This window comes from Scyliorhinus torazame, chromosome 18 (genome assembly GCF_047496885.1).
Source record: "Scyliorhinus torazame isolate Kashiwa2021f chromosome 18, sScyTor2.1, whole genome shotgun sequence".
NCBI lineage: Eukaryota > Metazoa > Chordata > Chondrichthyes > Carcharhiniformes > Scyliorhinidae > Scyliorhinus > Scyliorhinus torazame.
In genome coordinates, this window is record NC_092724.1 from 50742103 (window position 1) to 50767223 (window position 25121).

General features: G+C 47.7%; 1 protein-coding gene across 1 annotated transcript in view; it reads left to right on the forward strand.

Moving 5' to 3' along the window:
- Nucleotides 1–22578, forward strand: part of LOC140394733 (uncharacterized) — a 28118-nt gene extending 5540 nt beyond the window's left edge. The window contains exons 2-7 of the mRNA XM_072481950.1: nt 4459–4594; nt 8321–8487; nt 11364–11720; nt 12486–12530; nt 20334–20429; nt 22349–22578. Of these exons, the coding sequence (XP_072338051.1) occupies nt 4459–4594; nt 8321–8487; nt 11364–11720; nt 12486–12530; nt 20334–20429; nt 22349–22473 (926 nt within the window). The 3' untranslated portion in view covers nt 22474–22578. The remainder of the gene's footprint in view (nt 1–4458; nt 4595–8320; nt 8488–11363; nt 11721–12485; nt 12531–20333; nt 20430–22348) is intronic.
- The last annotated feature ends 2543 nt before the right edge of the window (nt 22579–25121 follow it).

Consider the following 25121-nt stretch of genomic DNA (forward strand, 5'->3'; position numbering starts at 1 on the left):
AGGAGAAAAACGAGAACTCCTTACTCCTAGGTCTACTGAATCTCCACGGGTCCACCCCTCCCATCTGCTCCATAAAATCCTTAAGCACCTTGGCTGCTGCCGGCCTCCTACCAGTCCTGGACTTCGACCTATCCAGTCTTGGTTCCAACACCGTGTTAAAGTCTCCCCCCATTATCAGCTTTCCGGTCTCTAGGTCTGGGATGCGTCCTAGCATTCGCCTCATAAAATTGGCATCGTCCCAATTCGGGGCATACACGTTTACCAACACCACCATCTCTCCCTGTAATTTGCCACTCACCATCACGTATCTGCCCCCGTTATCCGCCACTATAGTCTTTGCCTCGAACATTACCCGCTTCCCCACTAATATAGCCACCCCCCTGTTTTTCGCATCCAGCCCCGAATGGAACACCTGCCCTACCCATCCTTTGCGCAACCTAACCTGATCTATCAATTTCAGGTGCGTTTCCTGTAACATGACCACATCTGCTTTAAGTTTCTTAAGGTGTGCGAGTACTCGTGCCCTCTTTATCGGCCCGTTAAGCCCCCTCACGTTCCACGTGATCAGCCGAGTTGGGGGGCTTCCCACCCCCCTTGCCGGTTAGCCATCATCTTTTTCCAGCTTCTCGCCCAGTTCCCACGCAGCTGTATTTCTCCCAGACGGTGCCCCCCCCGCCCATCCTTTCCCGTACCCACTCCCCCCTTTCCCCAGCAGCAGCAACCCAGTAATTCCCCCCTCCCCCCCCCCCCCGCTAGACCCCCCGCTAGCGTAATTACTCCCCCCATGTTGCTCCCAGAAGTCAGCAAACTCTGGCTGACCTCGGCTTCCCCCCGTGATCACGGCTCGCCCCGTGCGGCGCCCCCTCCTTCCTGCTTCTCTATTCCCGCCATAATTATCATAGCGCGGGAACCAAGCCCGCGCCTCTCCCTCGGCCCCGCCTCCCATGGCCAACGCCCCATCTCCTCTCCCTCCCCACCTCCCCCCATCACCACCTGTGGGAGAAAGAAAAGTTACCATACCGCAGGATTAATCATACAATCCCTCTTCGCCCCCCCCCCACTCGTCCCACCACTTTGTCCAAACGTTCATTTTCGTAGTCCAATCATTCCAATTTTTCTTCTACAATAAAAGTCCACGCTTCATCCGCCGTCTCAAAGTAGTGGTGCCTCCCTTGATATGTGACCCACAGTCTTGCCGGTTGCAGCATTCCAAACTTTATCTTTTTTTTGTGAAGTACCGCTTTGGCCCGATTAAAGCTCGCCCTCCTTCTCGCCACCTCCGCACTCCAATCTTGATAGACGCGGATCACCGCGTTCTCCCATTTACTACACCGAGTTTTCTTCGCCCATCTAAGGACCATTTCTCTATCCTTAAAACGGAGAAATCTCACCACTATGGCTCTGGGAGCTTCTCCTGCTCTCGATCCTCGCACCATAACTCGGTATGCTCCCTCCACCTCCAACGGACCCGTCGGGGCCTCCACTCCCATTAACGAGTGCAGCATCGTGCTCACATATGCCCCGACGTCTGCCCCCTCCACACCTTCAGGAAGGCCAAGAATCCTCAAGTTGTTCCTCCTTGCGTTATTTTCCAGTGCCTCCAACCTCTCCACAGATCGTTTCTGGTGTGCCTCCTGTATCTCCGACTTCACCACCAGGCCCTGTATATCGTCTTCATTCTCTGCTGCTTTCGCCTTCACGACCCGAAGCTCCTGCTCCTGGGTCTTTTGTTCCTCTTTCAGCCCTTCAATCGCCTGTAATATCGGGGCCAACAACTCTTTCTTCATTTCCTTTTTTATCTCCTCCACGCAGCGTTTCAAAAACTCTTGTTGTTCAGGGTCCCATATGAAACTGCCACCTTCCGACGCCATCTTGGTTTCTGCTTGCCTTCCTTGCCGTTGTTCCAAAGGATCCGCTGCAATCCGGCCACTTTCCTCTCCTTTTTCCATCCGTGTCCAGGGGGAACACCCTTCTGGTTTACCGCACGGTGTTTTCAGCCGTTAAAATTGCCGTTGGGGCTCCTATCAAGAGCCCAAAAGTCCGTTTCACAGGGAGCTGCCGAAACGTGCGACTCAGCTGGTCATCGCCGCACCCGGAAGTCAACCCTTTGTATTTTGAACATTCCCATAATGTCACACGCAGGATTCCAGGTTTTATTGACACAAGTGGGGCAAAGCAATTTGAAACAAGCGTCACTCTGATTGATTAAATGAATGTAGGCAGACCTCCCCTTAAAAGTAAAATACAAAAACAAAGTTTCTGTACTCCTCAGTGTTAGACAATTGATAGTCAGTTGTTAGTCAACAGTAGTGGACAGCTGTTACTCTGTATCTAGGGATAGCTGGAGAGACTGCTGGAGAGAGATGAGATTGAAGGATATAATGAAAAATATGAGTGGCTGGAATTGAAGTTATCAAGGTTGTCGGATTGATTTAATTGATGGGAGTCTCACCTCTAGGTTCCTTTGTTCCTTTGTTTATGAAGGGTAGCAAGTATAATCCATGGAACTACAGGCCGGTGAGCCTTACGTTAGTGGTAGGGAAATTACTGGAGAGAATTCTTCGAGACAGGATCTACTCCCATTTGGAAGCAAATGGATGTATTAGCGAGAGGCAGCACGGTTTTGTGAAGGGGAGGTCGTGTCTCACTAACTTGATAGAGTTTTTCGAAGAGGTCACAGAGATGATTGATGCAGGTAGGGCAGTGGATGTTGTCTATATGGACTTCAGTAAGGCCTTTGACAAGGTCCCTCATGGCAGACTGGTACACACGGGATCAGGGTGAGCTGGCAAGATGGATACAGAACTGGCTAGGTCATAGAAGGCAGACAGTAGCAATGGAAGGGTGCTTTTCTGATTGGAGGGCTGTGACTAGTCGTGTTCCGCAGGGATCAGTGCTGGGACCTTTGCTGTTCGTAGTATATATAAATGATTTGGAGGAAAATGTAACTGGTCTGATTAGTAAGTTTGCAGATGACACAAAGGTTGATGGAATTGCGGATAGTGATGAGGACTGTCAGAGGATACAGCAGGATTTAGATTGTTTGGAGACTTGGGCGGAGAGATGGCAGATGGAGTTTAATCCGGACAAATGTGAGGAAATGCATTTTGGAAGGTCTAATGCAGGTAGGGAATATACAGTGAATGGTAGAACCCTCAAGAGTATTGACAGTCAGAGAGATCTAGGTGTACAGGTGCACAGGTCACTGAAAGGGGCAACACAGGTGGAGAAGGTAGCCAAGAAGGCATACGGCATGCTTGCCTTCATTGGCCGGGGCATTGAGTATAAGAATTGGCAAGTCATGTTGCAGCTGTATAGAACCTTAGTTAGGCCACACTTGGAGTATAGTGTTCAATTCTGGTCGCCACACTACCAGAAGGATGTGGAGGTTTTATAGAGGGTGCAGAAGAGATTTTCCAGGATGTTGCCTGGTATGGAGGGCATTAGCTATGAGGAGCGGTTGAATAAACTCGGTTTGTTCTCACTGGAACGATGGAGGTTGAGGGACGATGTGATAGAGGTCTCCAAAGTATGAGGGGCATAGACAGAGTGGATAGCCAGAGGCTTTTTCCCAGGGTAGAGGGGTCAATTACTAGGGGGCATAGGTTTAAGGTGCGAGGGGCAACGTTTAGAGGCGATGTATGAGGCAAGTTTTTTTACACAGAGGTAGTGGGTGCCTGGAACTCGCTGCCGGAGGAGGTGGTGGAAGCAGGGACGATAGTGACATTTAAGGGGCATCTTGACAAATACATGATTAGGATGGGAATAGAGGGTTACGGACCCAGGAAGTGTAGAAGATTTTAGTTTAGACGGCAGCATGGTCGGCACAGGCTTGGAGGGCTTAAGGGCTTGTTCCTGTGCTGTACTTTTCTTTGTTCTTTGTTCTTTTGTCAGAAAATAGTTGATTCAAGTCCCATACCAGCTTTAAGCTCATAATCAACTGAGGCTAATACTCAGGAGGGAATGCTCTATTGCAAATGGCGCTGTCGTTTGAATGAGTTGTTTAAAAAAAATTCTGTCCATTTGTTCCCATTATTCAGGTGGATGTTAAAGATCTCATGTTACAATTTGAACATTGGCATGGAGCTGACTTGGCCAACATTTCTTCTGCAACCAATACCTTGTAAAATATTTTACGTGGTCATTTGTTTGAAACATTTTTGATGGCTGATGTGGTAGCTCGAGACAATACACTGGAGGCTTTGAGTAACAACAAAAGGGTTTTATTAATGATAGGCAAAGGCAGGTACATACAGGCAAAGAACAGTAAAGGTTAGGTCTCGATTTCCAGATCCAGGGCACACTCTGCCTGGGCTCCCAGGGCTCTGCGCTTACTCATTTTGGTCAGTTTTGCACACTCCTGGCCCCAAGCCATTCACGTCGACCCCCAGGCCCACCCACTTAAAGGGGCTTCTCTATCACATCCCTTCCCCTTAAGTCCCTTATTACATTTCACAGATCAACTATGTACAAGTGCTGTATACAAGCTCAAGAGGCATCAGGAGAAAGAGTTTGTCAGAGAGTCAGTCTGTCTGGGGACCACAGAGTCCTCGCTGACCTCTTCAGTCCTCCAACTGGCTCAACCGCCTCCAAGGTAATCATGTTCTCTGCGCCAGACGACAGTTCAGGAGGCACCATCTCTTCTATAGGTGCCGCTGTTCTCACCAGCTCCACATGCACAGCTGACAGGGGGGAGACTCAGGAGTTCTCAGCTCCCTCTGTTCAGGAACAGCCACAGGCATGTCAGCCAACGCTGGTGGGGCCCATCTGTTCTGGAATGGAGGTCAACTCCTTCCTGGCTCCACAAATGGTCAACATGCGTCTTGACAGTCCTGTCATTGACATTTACCACATAAGACATGGGGCGCGATTTTCCCAAAAGGGAACAAGGTCCCCTAGCGAGTGCTCGCAGTGAAGAGAAACACATCGCTATTCAATGCGACTCGCATTTTATAAGGGGCTTGAACAGGGAATGCGCAGCCAAAGCCGCAAATAGCTCCGTTTTGTACAGTGGGGAGCTTCGCTCGCCGGAACTCCCCAGTGTAGCGAGAGATCAGGACACCATTTTTAAATGGTGTCCCGATCTCCAAGGCCCCCGAAATAATCTCCGACCTCCCCTCCAGCCCAAATGCATGACAGGTGGGTCCTCAGTTCCCCCCCACCCCCAGTTCTCCCCCCCCCACCCCCTGCCGCAGCCTCCGCATGCCCCCAACACCCATACCAGGCATCCCTGGCCTAATCACAAATGTTCAAAAAATGCCAGCTTGGTTGTGCCAACCTGGCACCCACTGCCAAGGTGCCAGCTGGCACATCCAGGGTGCCATGGTGGTACCAGCAGTATCAGCACACCACCCTGCTCAAAGGGCATGCAGCTGTGGGCCTTCCATCCCCTTGGAGACTCCTACAAGTGCCATTCCGAATGGTTCGCATTTGTGGAGACCAGTGCTGAACAGTGCTCGTGCGAGGTCTCTGAGGCGAAGGGGGTGAATACCAAAGCCTCAGGTACATCGGGAATCTGCACATTAGAGTGAGGCTAGCTGTCTCGCTTTAATATGCTCATTTGCCAAACAGTGATCCCGCTCACAGTGGCCGGGATTTACATTGCAACGTCTTGTGAGATCGCATTGGATCTCGTGAGACGCGGTGAGCCAGGTAGATCCCGTGAGCAGGGTCGCCCGACTTTCACTGGCCACGCTGCACCACGGCAAGCTGCTTTTCCAGTGCAGCATGGCCATTGGAAAGGGCCCATGGGCTCAGATTGGCACAACCAAATAGTCAGAGTGGGTACAAGGTGAAATTTCGAACTAGAAAACAAGTCGCTCTTTTGCTGAGCACTTGATTTATCTGGAAGACCTCATGTGCCTCCAGCCTCTCCGAGATAGAACATATCAAACCCAAGCGAGTTCTGAGGCATCCGCCCATCAGCAACTCAGCTGGTGTGACCCCCCCCTGGTGGCGTGAGGGTTCGCTTTGTGGGATAACGAGAAATTAGCAAGCCCATGGCACAGCAGTCGGTTTGACTGTTTCCTCATGTCTTCTGTAAAAGTAATCTCAGTGCGTTAAATAGGATTTCAACTGTACGGACTTCTCGTGGTGCCGCCTGGTCTATATCAGCTGCTTTACTTGAGACAACATCGGATCCTGCTGGGTCCAATTTCGGAGGTGGCTTCCTACATTGGCAAGAAGTTCAGCGACAAGATGATCTCTTGGCGTACTGGTGGCATGCTTCTTCGGTAAGGAGAGTTGAATCAATGCATTTGCATTGGCGATTTGCCTGCCAGGACTGTGTTGGAAGGTATAATTGTAATCGTCGTCCTTAGCCATATTGGTGGAACTTTTTTGCAGCATAGATGACCGCTAGCCCTTCTTTCTCAATTTGAGCGTAGTTTCGCTCCACTTCCGAGAATCCTCGAGGGAATGGTAATGGGCTACTCAAATCTATCCTCCATCTTGTGGAACAGCACTTCCCCCTATCCCGTATAGAGACATATCGTATGTGAGGACACGGTCAAAACAAAGTAAAAGGTTTGAGGATTGAAGAGCTTGTTTTACCAAGTGGACAGTTTTCTCTTGTGGCTCCCTCCATTGCCACCGTTAGTGTTTCCACAGCAACTGCTGTAATGGAGCCAATACAGTGGTCAAACTCGGAATGAACCTGCCATAATAGTTCACCATGCCAAGGAAGGATTTCAGTTTGGTTGCATTTTGGGTTCTGGGACCTCTCGGATAGCTTTGACGTTTTCATCGCGGGGATGTAGATCTGTTGCACCCACTCGGAAATCCATGTACGTAGCTTCTGAGGCCTGGAATGTGCCGTTTTCACGTTTGAGGTGGACTCCAGCATCTTTAAATCCCTTTAATAACTCTTCCAGGCTGGACATGTGCTCTTTGTGAGTAGTTCCAGTAACTACATTGTCGATAAAGACCAACACTTTTGGGAAACCCTGAAGAAGGTTTCCATGATACGCTGGAAAATAGCACAGGCAGAGGCAATGCCAGATGGTAGTCTCGTGAACTGAAACAGGCTCTTATGTGTATTGATCATGGCAAAGTTTTGGGACTCTTTGGCTAGTTCCAACTGTAGGTACGGCAAAGATCCAATTTGGAGTAGGTCAGGTAGCCTGCCAGCTTGGGGTAGAAGTCTTTGATCCTGGGGGGGGGGGTACCTATCCACCTGGGCAGCTTGATTATTAATAATAGTAATAATAATAATAATAATCGCTTATTGTCACAGGTAGGCTTCAGTGAAGTTACTGTGAAAAGCTCCTAGTCGCCACGTTCCGGCGCCTGTTCGGGGAGGCCAGTACGGGAATTGAACCCCCGCTGCTGCCTTGTTCTGCATTACAAGCCAGCTGTTTAGCCCACTGTCCTGACCCAGCCCCTTATTAATAATCATTTATTGTCACAAGTAGGCTTCAATGAAGTTACTGTGAAAAGCCCCTAGTCGCCACATTCCGGCGCCTGTTTGGGGAGGCCGTTACGGGAATTGAACCTGCGCTGCTGGCATTGTCTGCATTTCAAACCAGCTGTTTAGCCCACTGTGCTAAACCAGCCCCAGTATACTAATAATATTTGCTTATTGTTGCAAGTAGGCTTCAAGGAAGTTACTGTGAAAAGCCCCTAGTCGCCACATTCCGGCACCCGTTACGGGAAATGAACCCGCGCTACTGGTCATGTTCTGCATTTCAAGCCAGCTGTTCAGCCCGCTGTGCTAAACCAGCCCATTAATAGCCAGCTTATAAACCCCACAGATTCTTATGGACCGATTCGGCTTTAGGATGGGGACTATTGGGACTGCCCATTCAAAGAACCTTGTGTTGTAAGACTTCTTAATGCATTCAAAGAACTGCACTGGTTTAATTATGCTCAGTTCTTCTAATCGTTTTATTTCAACTTCGACCTTTTGATTCAGGGCATAGCGGACTGGTCTGGCTCTAAAGACTTTGGTGTCGCATCTGGATTGACATAAATTTTGGCCTTCATGCCCTTGATCGGAACACGTCCTTATATCTTCACAGGACATCTTGCAGAACATTGTTTGAGAGTTTTAAAATTTCCAGCAATTCAATTTGATTTTCTGTAACCGGTCCCTTCCCATTCGACTGGGTCTGTGCTCTTCTACAACAACCAGGGGCTGCTGGGTCTTTCCTCTCTAGAAGCACAAATTTAGGGTCTGAGGCCCTTCATGAATATAATCAAAGGTGTGCCCCGTCACAACCGTCATCAAGGTCGTGGTATCGGCTTCAATTTTCAAAGGAATGCCATTCACACATAGAATGATTTTGATGAGAGAAATCTTGTTTTCCTGGACAACATTCAGGCGGTACGTTGCGTGCACCTCCTCAGAGTTCTTCTCCACTTGGTTCAGTGGCATCGTGGACGGCTATTGCTGCTTTTCTTTTGCATTGGCGCGCTCTGCCTTGTACAGCAACGTGCTTGAATGTGGCCTCTACGATTACAGCAGAAACACACAAACCCGTGATAATGGTAAGTTTCCTGGGGATAGTCTCCCCCACGTCGCTAGCAGCCCACCTCTGCCTTGGGTTGACGACTCGTTCTTTTCCCGGTCCTCTGACTTCAGTCCTGCGCCAAGGACGATGTCTGGTTCTCTGCTGTTCCTGTTGAACCTGCCCCGTGCCATTACGCCCATACTTGATTAACTCCCCCTTCTGCCATGTTTTGTAGCTCAGTGGTGCCTTCTTCGGCGCACTCCATCGCCTGGGCTATCTCCATCGCTTTTTCTAACATGATTGTAGTTTCAGCCAGGAGTTTCTTTTGGATGCTGAGATTATGGATTCCACAAGCTAAACACTCGCGCAGCATATCGCTAAGTGCAGTTCTGAACTCGCAGTGCTCAGCGAGCTGGCAAAGCCTGGATATGATGGCAGAGATGGACTCTTTAGGGGCCCTGACAGAAACATTGAATTTGTACTCCTTGAGGATGATCGAAGGCCTGCGGTTAAAATGTTCCTTGTCAAACTTGACTAACTAGTCGAAGATCTTTGAGTCGGGAGCCTCCGGGGACATCGGTTTCTTATCATGTTGTAGGTTTGAGACCGACAATCCATCAAAAGTATCACCTTCTGCTTGTTGTCCATTGCTATCTCATTCACTGTGAAGAAATAGCGGAGCCGTTCGATGTACTGGCCCCAATCTTCGACTCCCTGGTCAAACGGGTCTAGTTTCACTCACTTTTTTTGGGTGTCACGGTTGATGGTTCCTGGCTCTCGTTTGACTTTTTGATGCTTTTTCCTTCCCACCTCCAATCGTGAAGTAATGCAGACTGTAATCAAACCTTTTACCTTGTCGCCAATGTGGTGGCTCGAGACAATACACAGGAGGCTTCCAGTAAAAACAATGGGGTTTTATTAACGATAGGCAAAGGCAAGTATATATAGGCACCGAACACTGAATGTTGGCTGTGACTCCCCTGTTCAAGAAGGGAACAAGGAAAAAGATGGAAAATTATAGGCCAATTAGCCTAACCTCGGTTGTTGGCAAGATTCTAGAATCCATTGTTAAGGATGAGATTTCTAAATGCTTGGAAGTGCAGGGTCAGATTAGGACAAGTCAGCTTGGATTTAGTAAGGGGAGGTCGTGCCTGACAAACCTGTTAGAGTTCTTTGAAGAGATAACAAATAGGTTAGACCAAGGAGAGCCAATGGATGTTATCTATCTTGACTTCCAAAAGGCCTTTGATAAGGTGCCTCACGGGAGACTGTTGAGTAAAATAAGGGCCCATGGTATTCGAGGCAAGGTACTAACATGGATTGACAATTGGCTGTCAGGCAGAAGGCAGAGAGTTGGGATAAAAGCTTCTTTTTCGGAATGGCAACCGGTGACGAGTGGTGTCCCGCAGGGTTCAGTGAATGGTGGAGTGGACTCGATGGGCCGAATGGCCTTACTTCCGCTCCTATGTCTTATGGTCTTATGGACTCTCCGGCTCCAGGGCCCTCTCTGCCCATGCTCCCAGGGGTTTGTGCGCTCCCATGCGATTGGTCCCAAGCTGACTATGTAAGCAGCCTGGCCCACCCCCTTAAAGGGGCCCCGCTACCACACTGAGGTAACCTGGGTGGGATTCTCCGTCGGGTGATGCCGGAATCGGGAAACGTGATTGGGTGGAGAATCGGTTTTGACACGGAAATCATGGTGGGCGCCTGTTTCACTCCAAATCGTAATTTTCCGATACCTCGACAGTGACGTCAATGCGTTCCACTCCGCATGTACAGTAAACGCTCTCGGCATATTATTAGCGGGACCGACCCGGTATTCTCCGGGGTCTCCGCGATTCTCCATCTCCACTGGGGCAAAATCCCGAGGTTTACTTGTGTTTTAACAATTGTGAAACAGGATGCTGAGGGAGAGAGTGGGGGTATGGAAAGTGTCCAACATCGCCATAATTTGTTGATAGTTGTGCGGCTGGCTGGGGGGTGGCCAGGAGGTGGGCTGAAGGGTCTGGATGGACGGGCACAGAACATCATTGCCGCAGCCTGAAAGGCAGTCAAGCAGCTGTGCATGCCGCTGACTGCCCACTGTGACCTTAGGGCCTCAGGTCGTATGGATGTCCCCCCAGGCCACCCCTCTAGGTGCCCCCATCCGACCCATAAGCGGGATGGACGTTCTCCAGAGCAACCAGTGCTATCTTGTTGGCTGGGATGATGTTTCATAGAATTCACAGTGCTGAAGGAGGCCATTCGGCCCATCGAGTCTGCACCGGCTCTTTAAAAGAGCACCCTACCCAAGGTCAACACCTCCACCCTATCCCCACAACCCAGTGACCCCACCCAACATTAAGGGCATTGTGGTTACTAAGGGCAATTTATCATGGCCAATCCACCTAACCTGCACATCTTTGGACTGTGGGAGGAAACCGGAGCACCCGGAGGAAACCCACACACACACGGGGAGGATGTGCAGACTCCGCACAGACAGTGACCCAAGATGGAATCGAACCTGGGACCCTGGAGCTGTGAAGCAATTGTACTATCCACAATGCTACCGTGCTGCCCCTGCTGTGTGTGGGGAGTGTAATGTGTATGTGCGGCTCCAGCTTGTCAGTCTCCAGGGTGTCAATCACGGACCCGGCGAATCCCGTACCGTTTCTCATTGGAATCGATCGTGTTCCACGTGGCACCTGTGCTCGGCCCCAACGGCCGCTGAACCGGTCCAGGTGCAACACCAGTTTTGTTGTCATGGAAGTCCGTGAATCCTGCCGCAGCGTCAACACTTAAGTCTCAGGAACGGAAAATTCCGCTGAGACAGCCTGAAAAATTGAAATGGCTAGGGGCTGGATATCTAAATATTCCTATTGTACGTAAAAACAAATTAACTTTTCAATCCTCATGCCATTTTTTGCCTTACAGCTGGGTACAACGTGACTCTGATGGTTACACAATCTCCACCTCACCTATCCGTAATGGAAGGAGACACAGCAACAATGAATTGTAGGATTAATAGCTTGAGTTTGGATCAGCGAATAGAATGGATGGAAACTTCCCAAAATCGAATTACGAAAGTGCTCACTTCCAGAGGGAACACAACCAGAATTTACCCGAATTACGCTAAAAGGGCAAAACACTTCCTCAATGATTCAATTAGCATTCTGTCTATCTCCCGTATAAACCTGAATGACACTGGGGTGTATGTGTGTGAAGTATTGGTTGAGATCCCTGGGCCAGTGAACAGAAAGTTTGGAAATGGGACTCATCTACATGTCCAAGGTATGTATTGTTAATAAATGATTATGTTTGGGCTCTCAAAATACAGCCACGCAAAAGTCATAGGAAAAGCCCACTGTTCTGTAAATCCTGTCCCATATAGCTGTGCTTCACTATGTGTTGAGGTACCAATACTCCAAACCCATCATGGAATCTTCTGGGAGAGGCAAAAGAACAGATAAAACCCTTGGTGCAATTCTGGGGTAAAAATCTGAAAAATACTTCTCACTCTGGGTATTTGAAACCAGAGCAGCAGATTAGAAAGGGCAACCGGGTGTCTTTAGGTCGGCATGGACCAGATGGGCCGAATGGCCCCCTTTCTGTGCTGTATCATTTCTATGGTTCTAGATCACAATGATCCTCGATTACATTACAGAATGCTGACCTCTTAAATGAAATGACCTCCAACCAGAATCCCATCCTGCTCTCTGTTTAAGTCTAACAGTGAATTGGCTGTACAACATAGCCTATAGGTTCCTGAACTTAACTAGTAGCCCTTGTTCAGAGCACTTCATAACTGGAAAACGTCAAATTGGAAAATAGTTCTGTGTGGAGTTTGCCCATTCTCCCCGTGTTTGCGTGAGTCTCGCCCCCACAATCCAAAGATGTGCAAGCCAGGTGGATTGGCCACGCTAAATTGGCCCTTAATTGAAAAAAAAAATTGGGTACTCTAAAAATTAAAATTAAAAAAAAAATTGGAAAATAGTTTGAGTGCTCTAAGTTTTGTTCGTATAACAAATTTAACAATACCAGTATTTATTATTCCAGTTATCATCAAAAGCAGTGCAACATCTTCAAATGACAGCACCACAGGTATGTGATATTCTCCTGTTACGATTATAAAGCTGAAACGTCTTTTTCCTTTATCTGGTATGTTGTGCTCCATTGGGTGGAATTTTCCTTTTTTTTGCAGTGTGTGGCAGCAGGTGGGAAACGTGGAGTTGAAGCCATTGGCCCCAATTGAAGAGGGCAGGTCCCATGACATCACACTGGCGGGGCGGGCTCTGACTGAGCAAGAGGCCTGATAATGACATTCAAATTCATTATCATGGGGTTCCAAACGCTGAATGTCGGGATTCCCATTGTGTCCCTGGCGGGGTGGGGCCAAATCCTGATGAGGCTTCCTGCCGATGTGGAACGCCATTTGGGCCTCTCGCAAGATTTTCCACTCCCGTCACCAAACCCGCCTGTGAAGAACAGGAGTGGAAAATCCCGACCATTGTTTTCAGGTTATGGACCCAAGACTTGGTGGCCATTTACTGTTAGAATTAGCCTCAGTAGGCTCCTTGGCTCAGAATGAGGTTGGGAATACCAGCACTAAATCTAGCTCCTGATTGCTGCCCAGTGACTCCTGCTAGAAAGTGTATGTGGGTTGGCGTAAAATTTGGGTTGAGTGTGATATCTAACCCCCTTATAGGAACATATTATGCATAATGTGCATAATGAATATAACTTTAAATTTTTTAAAGTAAAGATTCAGGCAAAGATTTAGCCAGACAGGAGCCGGGGCAGTGGGGGCCTGAGAGGAGCCGGGGCAGTGGGGGCCTGAGAGGAGCCGGGGCAGTGGGGGCCTGAGAGGAGCCGGGGCAATGGGGGCCTGAGAGGAGCCGGGGCAGTGGGGGCCTGAGAGGAGCCGGGGCAATGGGGGCCTGAGAGGAGCCGGGGCAGTGGGGGCCTGAGAGGAGCCGGGGCAGTGGGGGCCTGAGAAGAGCAGAGGCAGTGGGAGCCTGAGAGGAGCCGGAGCTGTGATTGGCCTGAGAGGAGCTGGGGCAGTGGGAGCCTGAGAGGAGCCGGGGCAGTGGGGGCCTGAGAGGAGCTGGGGCAGTGGGGGCCTGAGAGGAGCCGGGGCAGTGGGGGCCTGAGAAGAGCAGAGGCAGTGGGAGCCTGAGAGGAGCCGGAGCTGTGATTGGCCTGAGAGGAGCTGGGGCAGTGGGAGCCTGAGAGGAGCCGGGGCAGTGGGGGCCTGAGATCAGCCTGGGCAGTGGGGGCCTGAGGGGAGCCAGGGCTGTGGGAGCCTGAGAGGGGCAGTGGGGGCCTGAGAGGAGCCGGGGCAGTGGGGGCCTGAGATCAGCCTGGGCAGTGGGGGCCTGAGGGGAGCCAGGGCTGTGGGAGCCTGAGAGGGGCAGTGGGGGCCTGAGAGGAGCCGGGGCAGTGGGGGCCTGAGATGAGCCTGGGCAGTGGGGGCCTGAGAGTGGCCGGGGCAGTGGGGGTTGGAGAGGAGCCAGGGCAGTGGGGGCCTGAGAGGAGCCGAGGCAGTGAGGGCCTGAGAGGGGCTGGGGCAGTGGGGGCCTGAGAGTAGGATGAGTGGGTGAGAGTGTGGATGAATTTGGATGTGTGAGGGTAAGGGTGAGTGAGGGGGAGAGTGGGTGGGGATGAGGGAGTGAATGTGAGTGGGTGAGAGTGGGCGACGGTGAGAGTGGACGAGGGTGAGGGAGTGTGTGTGAATGGGTGAGGGTGGATGAGGGTGAGAGTGGATGAGGGTGAGAGTGGATGTAAATGGGTGAGAGAGTGGGCGGAGGTGAGAGTAGGCAAGGGTGGGTGAGTGATTGGGTGAGGATAAAAGAATGGGTGTGAGGGGGTGAGGGTTAGAGTGGGCGTGAATGAGTGAGTGTTAGAGTGGGTGTGAATGAGGGACTGTGTGTGAGTTGGTGTCCCATTTAGAATAACAAAAAGGTAAGACTTGGAAGTAGTTGTTGAATAACACAAGTGTTTTATTTTAATAATTGTATTTGTATAAGACATAGAAACATCTTTTAGGTTTGTTCTTGTCTGCATAATAATGTTTTTTGTGGTTTAATTCTTTAATATATTAAGAATGTTTCTCAGGGGCTCCATCAGTGCTCTTGGGAGGTCAAAAGTGTTCTGCGGCTGTTAACGTTTGGGAAATCCTGGTGAACAATATTGGTCTCCTTATTTAAGGAAGGATGTAATTGCAGGTTTACTAGATCTAGAATGGACAGGTTGTTTTATGAGGAAAGGGTGGACTGACTAGGCTTGTATCTGCTGGAGTTCAGAAGTGTAAGGCAACTTTGATTGAAACATTTAAGATCCTGAGGGGTATTGACAGGGTGGATGTGGAGCGGATCTTTCCTCTATAGAACTAGGGGTCACTTTAAAAATAAGACAGAGGTGAGGAGAAATTCTTTCTCTCAGATGGTCGCGAGTCTCTTCTTCAAAAGACAGCGGAAGCAGAATCTTTAAATATTTTAAAGGTGGAGCTGGATAGATTCTTTATTGACAAGGGGGCGAAAGGTTATCAGGGACAGGCAGGAACTTGGGGTTAAGGTTACAATCAGGTCAGCCATGATCTTATTAAATGGCGGAGCAGGCTCGAGGGGCCGAATGGCCTATACCTGCTCGTAATACGTATGTTTGTTTATGAGTTCATAATCTACAGGGCCTTTTGTGGAATCTAGGGAATGTTGGAAGATCAATATTAACTTTTCAACTTTTATAGGAAGGTGTGGGCCTCATTTAGGTGTGAGGGCAAAGTCTGATCCTTGCGAGGAAGGATCCATTTCCAGGAATCGGCCCACCAGCTGGTCAGCACTTACCTGATGGGGACTGCCTTCTTACATCGCTGAATTCCTTGCCACAGAAAGCTTGTGTAGATTTAAGGCAGAGATAGATAGATTCTTGATCAATAAGGGAATCAAGGATTACAGAGAAAGGGCAGGAAAGTCGACGTGAGGAATGTCGAATCAGCCATGATCCCATTGAATGGGGCAGGCTCGCAAGCCGAGCGGTCTACTCCTGTTCCTATTCCTTATGGTCTTACGGTGGAAGTCAGTGTTCCAAACCTGCTGACATCATTTCAATCTCACATTTCCCTTGATTCCAACTCTGTGCATCGACTTCAGAATCTGTCGGTTAATCTCTCTGATGTTGTTCAGCCCTTCATAAGAGTAAATTAAAAGTAGTCACCTTAGTCCCCGATGACCAGAGGCTGCTTTCCCCTTTGAGGGTGAGGGGGGAGAGCTGACTGGTGGAAATTTAATCTAAGGGTCACCGCACCTCAGGTGAGGGGGCAAGATTGAGAAGGCATAAATAACCTCAGCCGGTACAGGAACTGAACCCGTGCTGTTGCTGTCGCTCCTCATCATGGCCAGCCGTTCAGCCAATATGAGCTAAAACTGAGCTAAACCCCCTTAAGAGTAGTTCTGATAGCAACTGCATACATACACTTTGCACCCCCTTCCCTTCTGGCCTCCGAGTGAAGTTATTAGTGTCTGAGTGCACTGTTGCTCTCTGCCCCAGACTCGTCTGGTTAGAACCGGACTGAATTGTTCATTTTAATTTCATTCCATCTGAACACATTGTAAATGTTTTGGAAATGCTGCTACAATCCTACAATTGACATCCTCTGGATCAACATGAGCTCATGATTTTATTGGAACTCTGGCTCACATTCTTAGGGGAGAGTTTTATAGGCCTTCCCTTTGGTGGGATTTTCCAGTCCCGCCGAGGTGTACAGGCTTCTGAATGGCTCGCAGTATATTATGGCTCCATCGTCGCTGTGACGGGGCCAGAAAATTCCACCCGTAGGCTCTTTGTCCTGTTTAGTAGTTAGGCCTCAGGCTCCGACTATGCCTTGAGAGAAAAAATACTTGTATCCAAAGTAAAATTATTTCCTGATGTTTCCTCTCACTCTACCAAATAGCCTTGTTGCCCTGTGCCGAACCATGTCAGAGCCCAGGAAGATGCTTATCTTTAGATGCTGAACTGGGCCTACACAATCTCAAACTCCAATCTGGAGGTTTGCGTGAGCCCAGACCATTCCCGGGACTTTCATGGGTTTAGACTCCAACCTAGACCTGCACAGATTCACACTCTGATCTAGGCCAGGGTGGCCTGATGAGGTTTAGCTTGCACTAATCTGTTGGGTAATATCACAGGACGGTATTACCTTTCATGTGAGAAACTGGATTGTTGCTATGGAAGATTATACAGATTCTGGCTGCCTGGGAATTGGCCATGTTACAATACATAGGGCCATTTTCATTGAGCATAGCAACCTACAATTGGATATTCTCATAATATTGCTCAGGTGTTGCTTTACCCAACGAGAACAAATTTATTCACTGTGTAATTGCTCTTTACATTTAGAATTAACTCGACAGATGTGCATTTTGCCAACCAGGATTGTATGGGCGGCACGCTCGCACAGTGGTTAGCACTGTTGCTTCACAGCGCCAGGGACCTGGGTTTGATTCCCGGCTTGGGTCACTGTCTGTGCGGAGTCTGCACGTTCTCCCCATGTCTGCGTGGGTTTCCTCCAGTTTCCTCTCACAAGTCCTGAAAGATGTGTTTGATAGGTGAATTGGACATTCTGAATTCTCCCTCAGTGTACCCGAACAGGCACCAGAGTGTGGTGACTAGGGGATTTTCTTGGTAGTGTTAATGTAAGCCTACCTGAGATACTAATAAAGATTATTATTATTGAGGAACTTAAACAAAATGGTATGTTCATGCTCAAAGAGTTTTGCTATACATATGACTCACAGTTGGTTCCGGCCAAATGTTTGCCACAACTAAGAACTTAAAAAATTACCAATGGCTATAGATTCTTGAGAGGGAATTTTTGAGGCTTTTCTGCTGGCGTGAACCCTCACTCAGCTGGTATGTGGGGCGGAGGAAGGGGTAGAATCCAAGTCCAAGTTGGCTGGGCCGAAGTCATCAGGTTAATCAGTGTCGCCAAGCGGGCCCATGTTGGTGAGGTTCCATGTCAGAAAGGGAGCATCACAAATTTACTCCGTTCTTTCTGTGATTGAAGAAGGGCAAGAAAGATTTCAGAATTGTGAGGAGATTAGGAAAACATTGAGTGAAAGGAGAAGAGATTACGCACAGACCAATACGGAAAAAGGGTGGCACAATTTGCTTCTATACCAGTAAGAGAAGAAACCATTGCCAAGCAGGATTCAGCCCCAATAATGCTGCTTTTGCACTTGTCAAATGCTTAAATCAGCATGAATGGTGAATATTTAATTCAGCCAGGTGTAGAATGTAAAATATTTAGTCAAAATGTCCAATGCATACTATTTTAATTCTGAATCCTGTTTTGCATATCAGGATATGGAGGATTGTTAAATAGTTTAATGGAAGGGTAGTAAACAATTTGAGCTGAGGTAGTAACAAACATCCACAATGTGGTAATAATGTGGACATCTGTGGTATATAAATATATATAAAATATTCATATATATATATTGTTATGATCCCAGCTGATGTTAATACTGGACAAATCAGATCCAGGCGTGAAACCTGACTTGATTAACCTAACTTTATTTTTTAATAAATTTTGGAGGTCAGTTACTGAATATATTCACAAGAGTACTTTAACACAATGAATAAAATGTTTATTAAACAAAAAAAATGAACTATATTACATTCGACAGAAAGGTTGTAAAAATGTCAATACTAGCACCAAATAATGATTCAAACTCACATTATTCCTTTTATTCCTGCATTACTCTTACAGACACAAAACCGCAGGGAAAGTTTACCACTAACTCAACACCAAGGTTTTTTGCTTGGACTGGCTCAGTTGCAAACGACCTTTCTTCTGACAGATTTTGGAGCATTCGCTCGATGATGTTTCCGCAGCTGGCATCTCTCCCTGAGACACCGAAAAATGCAGTCTGAACTAACTATTAATTCAGCTTTAGAGTAAACACATGCATTCACTAAACTCGGTTCCCCAGCAGTCTTGCTAGATTTCTTACTCAAGAGTTTAGAACTCTTGCCTTCACTTTCTCCGGTATACATACACACTGACTAACCTAACCGTGGGCGGGATTCTTCCTACCCGGCGGGGCGGGGGGTTCCGGCGTAATGGAGTGTCGGGAACCACTCCGGCGTCGAGCCGCTCCAAAGGTGCGGAGGTCTCTGCACCTTTAGGGGCCAAGCCCTCACCTTGAGGGGCTAGGCCCGCGCCGGAGTGGTTTGAGCTCCACCGGCTGGCAGGAAAGGCCTTTGGCGCCACGCCAGCTGGGGCCGAAAGGACTTTGCCGGGCGACGCGGGTCGGCGTATGCGTGGGAGCGTCAGCGGCTGCTGACATCATCCCCACGCATGTGCAGGGGAGGGGGTCTCTTCCGCCTCTGCCATAGTGAAGACCATGGCGAAGGTGGAAGAAAAAGAGTGCCCCCACCCCCCGGAGCCAGATCGCCCCGCGCCCTCCCCCCCCAGGACCCCGGAGCCTGCCCACGCCGCCTTGTCCCGCTGTTCAAAAGGTGGTTTCATCCACGCTGGCGGGACAGGCATTCCAGCAGCGGGACGTCGGCCCATCACGGGCCGGAGAATCGACGGGGGTGGGCCCGCTGACCGGCACGGTGTGATTCCCGCCCCTGCCGAATCTCTGGTGGCGGAGACTTCGGGACACGGCGGGGGCGCGATTCACGCCAGCCCCCGGCGGTTCTCCAACCCGGCGTGGGATCGGAGAATCCCGCCCCAGGTCTTTCCATATGTCACTGTGTCCCTGGAACCCTGTTGTGAGACAACAACACAGTTTCTTTCTACTTTATGGCCTGAATTTTACGCTCCCCCGGTGGATTTTGAGGCAGGGAGGTGTTGAGCTCCTGCCATTTGAAAAATTTAGGCACATGTTTATTTTTTAAATTCACTACACTGCTAACACCTTTGCCACCCATCTCTTCACTTCAAGGGTTATAAAACCTAATTAATAATACATGTGTACAAACTGGATTCTCCGCAGTCGGGATACTCTGTTCCATTGGCAGCCCGGGGATTTCCCGACGGTGTGGGGCTGCCCACAATGGGAAACCCCATTGGCCAGCTGGCAAGAAGGAGTATCTTGCCCAAGGCCTCCAGACTTCCCGAAACCAAGCTCATGCTGAAGAAACCCAAGTAGAATCATGTTCCTCCTTTCTTAATACACAATTGCAAGTTTTAATTTGACTTAAAGTTATATATTGTTTCTAACAATATATTTGTTATATCTATATATATATATAAACGTGTGTGTGTGGGCAGCACGGTGGAGCAGTGGTTAGCATTGCGCCGAGGTCCCAGGTTCGATCCCGTCTCTGGGTCACTGTCCGTGTGGAGTTTGCATATTCTCCCCGTGTTTGCGTAGGTTTCGCCCCCACAACACAAAAATGTGCAGGGTAGGTGGATTGGCCACGCTAAATTGCCTCTTAATTGGAAAAAAAATGAATTGGGTACTCTAATTTTTTTTTTAAATGTGTATGTGTACATATGTAAGATGAGGTGATTTGGCAAATGCAGACTCAGGTGATTAAATCTTTTGGTGTTGAAGCCCACCCACTGAATATGACATGGATGTTCTAAAGTATTGCATGTGTCTGCAGAACTATATCCCAGCATTAATCCAATGATCTGAGAAGCCCAAATTACTAAAATAACATATAAGCAATGATAGAGAGGAGAAGCCTCTTTGGCCATGCAACTTATCCTACGCAGTTGTGATATCTTGTGACTCACGTGTAGGCTTTCTGGCTCACCCAAACTTATGATTCAGCAGTTTTGATTAATTTAGGTGCATTATAATTTTGTCCTGCAATGTAGATACATCCAATAACTCCATTGAAAAATGATAAAAGTGAACGGTGACCTGATTATTTCATCCTATTTAGCAGATTCAACAAGATGGGTCCTGATTAGCTGTATATCGTCGATCACATTGATTGTGTCAGTCACCACTTTCTTTTTGGCGAGAAGATTAATGAAAAAAGGTAAGGAGGATATGGGTCGTGTTAAAACAAGAGTGGCCAAAAGTAAACAGATGGCATTGATGCTAATGTGATGGATGTACTAGAAAATCTAAAAGACTCAAAGCAAACAAATCAACAGAAATGGATGGTATTTATTCCATCTGAAAGAAAGTAGGGAGGAGGTTTGTGAGGTTCTGTCAATCATTAAAAGGTTACGAGGCGATTGGAGAGAAGCCCAAATACAAACACGGTGACATGTTAGAATCAGGCAATAATCTCATCTTCATTCTGTGTGAAAATAAACTGAAACACTTAACAGGAACCTATTTGTGGAATCATGGAATGATACAGCATAGATAGGGGCCATTCAGTCCATCCTCCTCATGCCTGCTTTATGAAACAACTATCTATTTTACTGTTGTTACCCCGAAGTCCTGCAAATATTTCCCTTCAGGGATTAACCAATTTCCATTTGCAAATTATTATTGTACCTGCTTCTTCAGACTGTGAATTCCAATCATAACACTAAATTATTATTATTCTTTTTTCCTCTGGCTCTTATGCCAATCGCCTAAAATCAAACATCTTAAATTCTACCACTGGAAACAATTTCTCCTTATTTACTCTTGGTGAGAAACCTCATTCATTTGACGCCCAAAATAAAATTTGACAGTATCCGACTTGAAATGTTGTTCTGGAGATTTCAGAGGAAAATTTGTGAATGGATACATCATAGACTGGAGGGTAGAAAGCATTGAATATTCATTAAAGGAGACATTTTGGGTTGGGGAAGGATGGGAACAAACACTGGGTGTGCTGTCCCAGAATTATTCCCATTCATGATAAGCCATATACCTTCACAGAGCTTCTGCATTAGAAAAGCAGAAACCAATCCTATATAATATCACAATTCCCTTCCCGCATCTTGTGGTGCACTAAGCCAGACTTTAATCTGTTTCCATAGATAGTTGTTCCTGGAACAGGTCGCTTGTCTGCGCCAGAGGCTTATAGCTTGAGGGGAGCCACTCCATAACAAGTGTGGCTGTCCACAAGTCTCTCCCGCTCTTACCACCAGCCATTGCTGTGTTGAAAGGATTTGCAGATTGATACTCAACCTGTTCAGCCATGTTATGAACACGCCTTCCGTGGTCATCAAATCCTGGGGTGGGACTCGAACCAAAACATCTGGTCCAAGGGGGGGGGGGTGCTGTACTCCTCCAGATAGCATGGTGGCACATTGGCTAGCACTGTTGCCTCACAGTGCCAGGGACCTCTGGTTCAATTCCCGCCTTGGATGACTGTTTCTATGGAGTTTGTATGTTCTCCCCATGGTCGGCAGGATTTCCTCCGGGTGCTTTGGTTTCCTCCCACGGTCCAAAGATCTGCGGGTTAGGTGGATGGGCCATGTTAAATTGCCCCTTAATGTCCAGGGATATGCAGGTTAGGTTATCGGGTTACGGGGTGGGTGGGGGAGTGTAAATGGGTCAGGTGCTCATTTGAAATGTCAGTGCAGACTCAATGGGCCAAATGGCCTCCTTCTGCACTGTATGGATTCTATGATTCTATAGATTAAAACTTATCTTATACGGGTCCCAGGTTCGTTTCCCAGCTTGGGTCACTGTCTGCACGTTCTCCCCGTGTCTGCGTGGGTTTCCTCCGGGTGCTCCGGTTTCCTCCCACAAGTCCCAAAAGTCGTGCTATTAGGCAATTTGGACATTCTGAATTCTCCCTCTGTGCACCCGAACAGGTGCCGGAATGTGGCGACTAGGGGCTTTTCACAATAACTTCATTGCAGTGTTAATGTAAGCCTACTTGTGACAATAAAGATTATTTTAAAACAATAGAAAGTGAATCTTAAATATCATAACCAATCTTATAGGAAAAAGCGGAATTATATTTTTTGAATCAGTATTAAAATGATTGGCATCTTCTTTTTACAGATGAACCTGTGTACGTTAATGTGAAATATAGAAATAAAGCTGGTCAGAACTATCGGCCGACAGAGCAAAGAAATGTGAAATATACTACCTCAAGTAGTTGTGGAGATGTGAAGACTGTGAACTGAATTGCCACAGGGTTTCAATTCTGCTTTGAAATGATTGAAATTTGATTGACCAGGGTGACGTGAACCGAGATATTCAAGGCATTGGAAGACAGTCGGACTTTGATTCTGCCCATTGAAGGCTCACTGTTCAGTGACTGATCCTGCAAATTTGAACAAAAGTTTAGGGTGATATGAACGATTTTGTAAATTTAAACTATCAGCGAACCTACTTTCTTTGCGGTGGCCTCCATTGACAAGTGGACAATTGGTTCTTTGCATACAGGACTAAATTGAGCAGGGGGTTAAAGTGCAGCATTGTTTAGTTGTGGCCTGCAACCTCATACCGAACCTTAGCATGAGACTTACTGTCAGGAATGTTGCATCTTGGAGTTGGTAGGTGGGCATCGGTGAGCTGCTTACTGCAAACCTTCATTCCAGGTGATTGGCAAGTGGAAGAAGTACTTTTGTGTAATATAAAAGATTAATAGCGATTATGCCAATAACTAATATATATCATCAGTAATGTCACATCACTGATGACCGGAGCTCAGTGAGAGATGTTTCTGGAAGGAGCCTTGTGTTGGGCTGGGTTTAGCTCAGTGGGCTAGACAGCTGGTTTGTGATGCAGAACAAGGCCAGCAGCAAGGGTTCAATTCCCATACCAGCTTACCTGAACACGTGCCGGAATGTGGCGACTAGGGGCTTTGCACAGTAACTTCATAGTTAAGACAATAAAAGGTTATTATTATTATCCATCCCTGTACCTAGTTCTATATAATTAATGAATGTTTGAAAGTTTCTAGAGACCTTGTTTTCCGCATTCTACATTAAACACACCACTTACAGCAATACATCATTGTTGGCAGCGAGAAAATTACTGGTCATCTGCTGTTGGGAAGGGATTTCGACCCAGCGACAGTGAAGGAATTGCGATATGTTTCCAAGTCAGGATGGTGTGTTAAAGGTGGTAATAGGATGCGGTATTCTTTGTCCTGGATGATGCTGAGCTTATTGAGTATTGTTGGAGCTGCACTCATCCAGGCAAGTGCAGAGTATTCCATCACACTCCTGACTTGTGCCTTGTAAATCGTGGACAGGTTTGGGGAGTCACAAGTAAGCCCCAGGATATTGATAGTGGAGGATTCAGCCATGGCAATACCCTGGAATGTCAAGGGGAGATGGTTAGATTCTTTATTGTTGGAAATGGTCATTGTCTGACACTTGTGTGGCATTAATTTTCCTTGCATTTATCAGTCCAAGCCTGGACATTGTTCAGGTCTTGCTGCATATGGACACAGGCTGCTTCAGTATCTAAGGAGTCGTGAATTGTGCTGAAAATTGCGCAGTCATCAGGGAACATCCCTACTTCTAATCTTATGATAGAGAGAAGATCTTGGTTGAAACGTGACGATGGTTGGGCTTACGATACTACCCTGAGGAACACATGCAGTGATGTCCTGCGACTGAGATGATTGACCTCCAACCACCACAACCATCTTCCTTTGTGCCAGGCATGACTTCAACCAATGGAGAATTTTACATCTTATTCCCATTGGCTCCAGTTGTGCTTGGGCTCCTTGATATCACTCTCAGTCAAAAGCTGCGTTGATGTCAAGGGCAGTCACTCTCACCTCACCTCTGGAGTTTAGCTCTTCTGTCCATGTTTGGATCAAGGCTGTAATGAGGTTAGGAGCTGAATAGCTTGGTAGAATCCAAACTGAGCATCAATGAGCAAGTTGGTGCTGCTAAACGCCACTTGATAGCATTATCAACGACATCTTCCATCATTTTGCTGATGATCAAGAGTTGACTGATGAGGCTGTTATAAGCCGTTTAGATTTGTCCTGTTTTTTGAGTACAGGACACACCTGGGCAATTTTCCACATTGCTGGGTAGATGTCATTGTTGTAGCTTTACTTGAACAGCTAGGCTAGGGGCACAGCAAGTTCTGGAGCACAAGTCTTCAGTACTAATACTTCTTTCCTCACAAGAAAAGCAAAATCCCCCCTCCTACCCTTGCACTGGGTGACAGGGCTATTGAATGGATGGATGGGACCACATCTGCATTCTCACAGAGTACCTCAAAGAAGCCCCCCCCCCCCATCATACTCACGTTACAGAGTGAGCGATTAAAGACTTTACCATGAAGCCTTTCCTTTGGGGGTCATTTCAGTGTACCTGCAGGATGTAAACTCTTGATTGAGCTTTGGGGTTCATTGGTTGGGACTGAACTATTTTGCATTAAATCAATTGAACTAAATCAAATGAACTGAGGGACAAAGTAAAAGGGGCAGCTTCTTAAAGGGACACTGCCCTAAACAAAAACAAATCACAATTGAGACTTAAAATATCAAACTGAAATGTATTAAAATGGTCAATAACATAGTCCTGCCCATGCGGTTCCAATGGTCTCAAAAGTCCTCGAGGCTACCCGTGGACTCCGCATGCTCCCTCTCCAGGGACACCCAGCTGGGAATGTGGCTGCAGTAGATGGGCAGATAGTCAGGTTGAATGACCCCCTGGGTCGCCCACTGTCTGGACGTAGTTGGGTGGGTCGGAATTATTTTAGTTCAACCAACAAACTGAGGGATAAATTAAAAGGGGCAGCTCCTTACAGGAATACTGCCCCAAACAGAAACAAAGAGCAAGTTAAAGTTAAAGCATTAAAC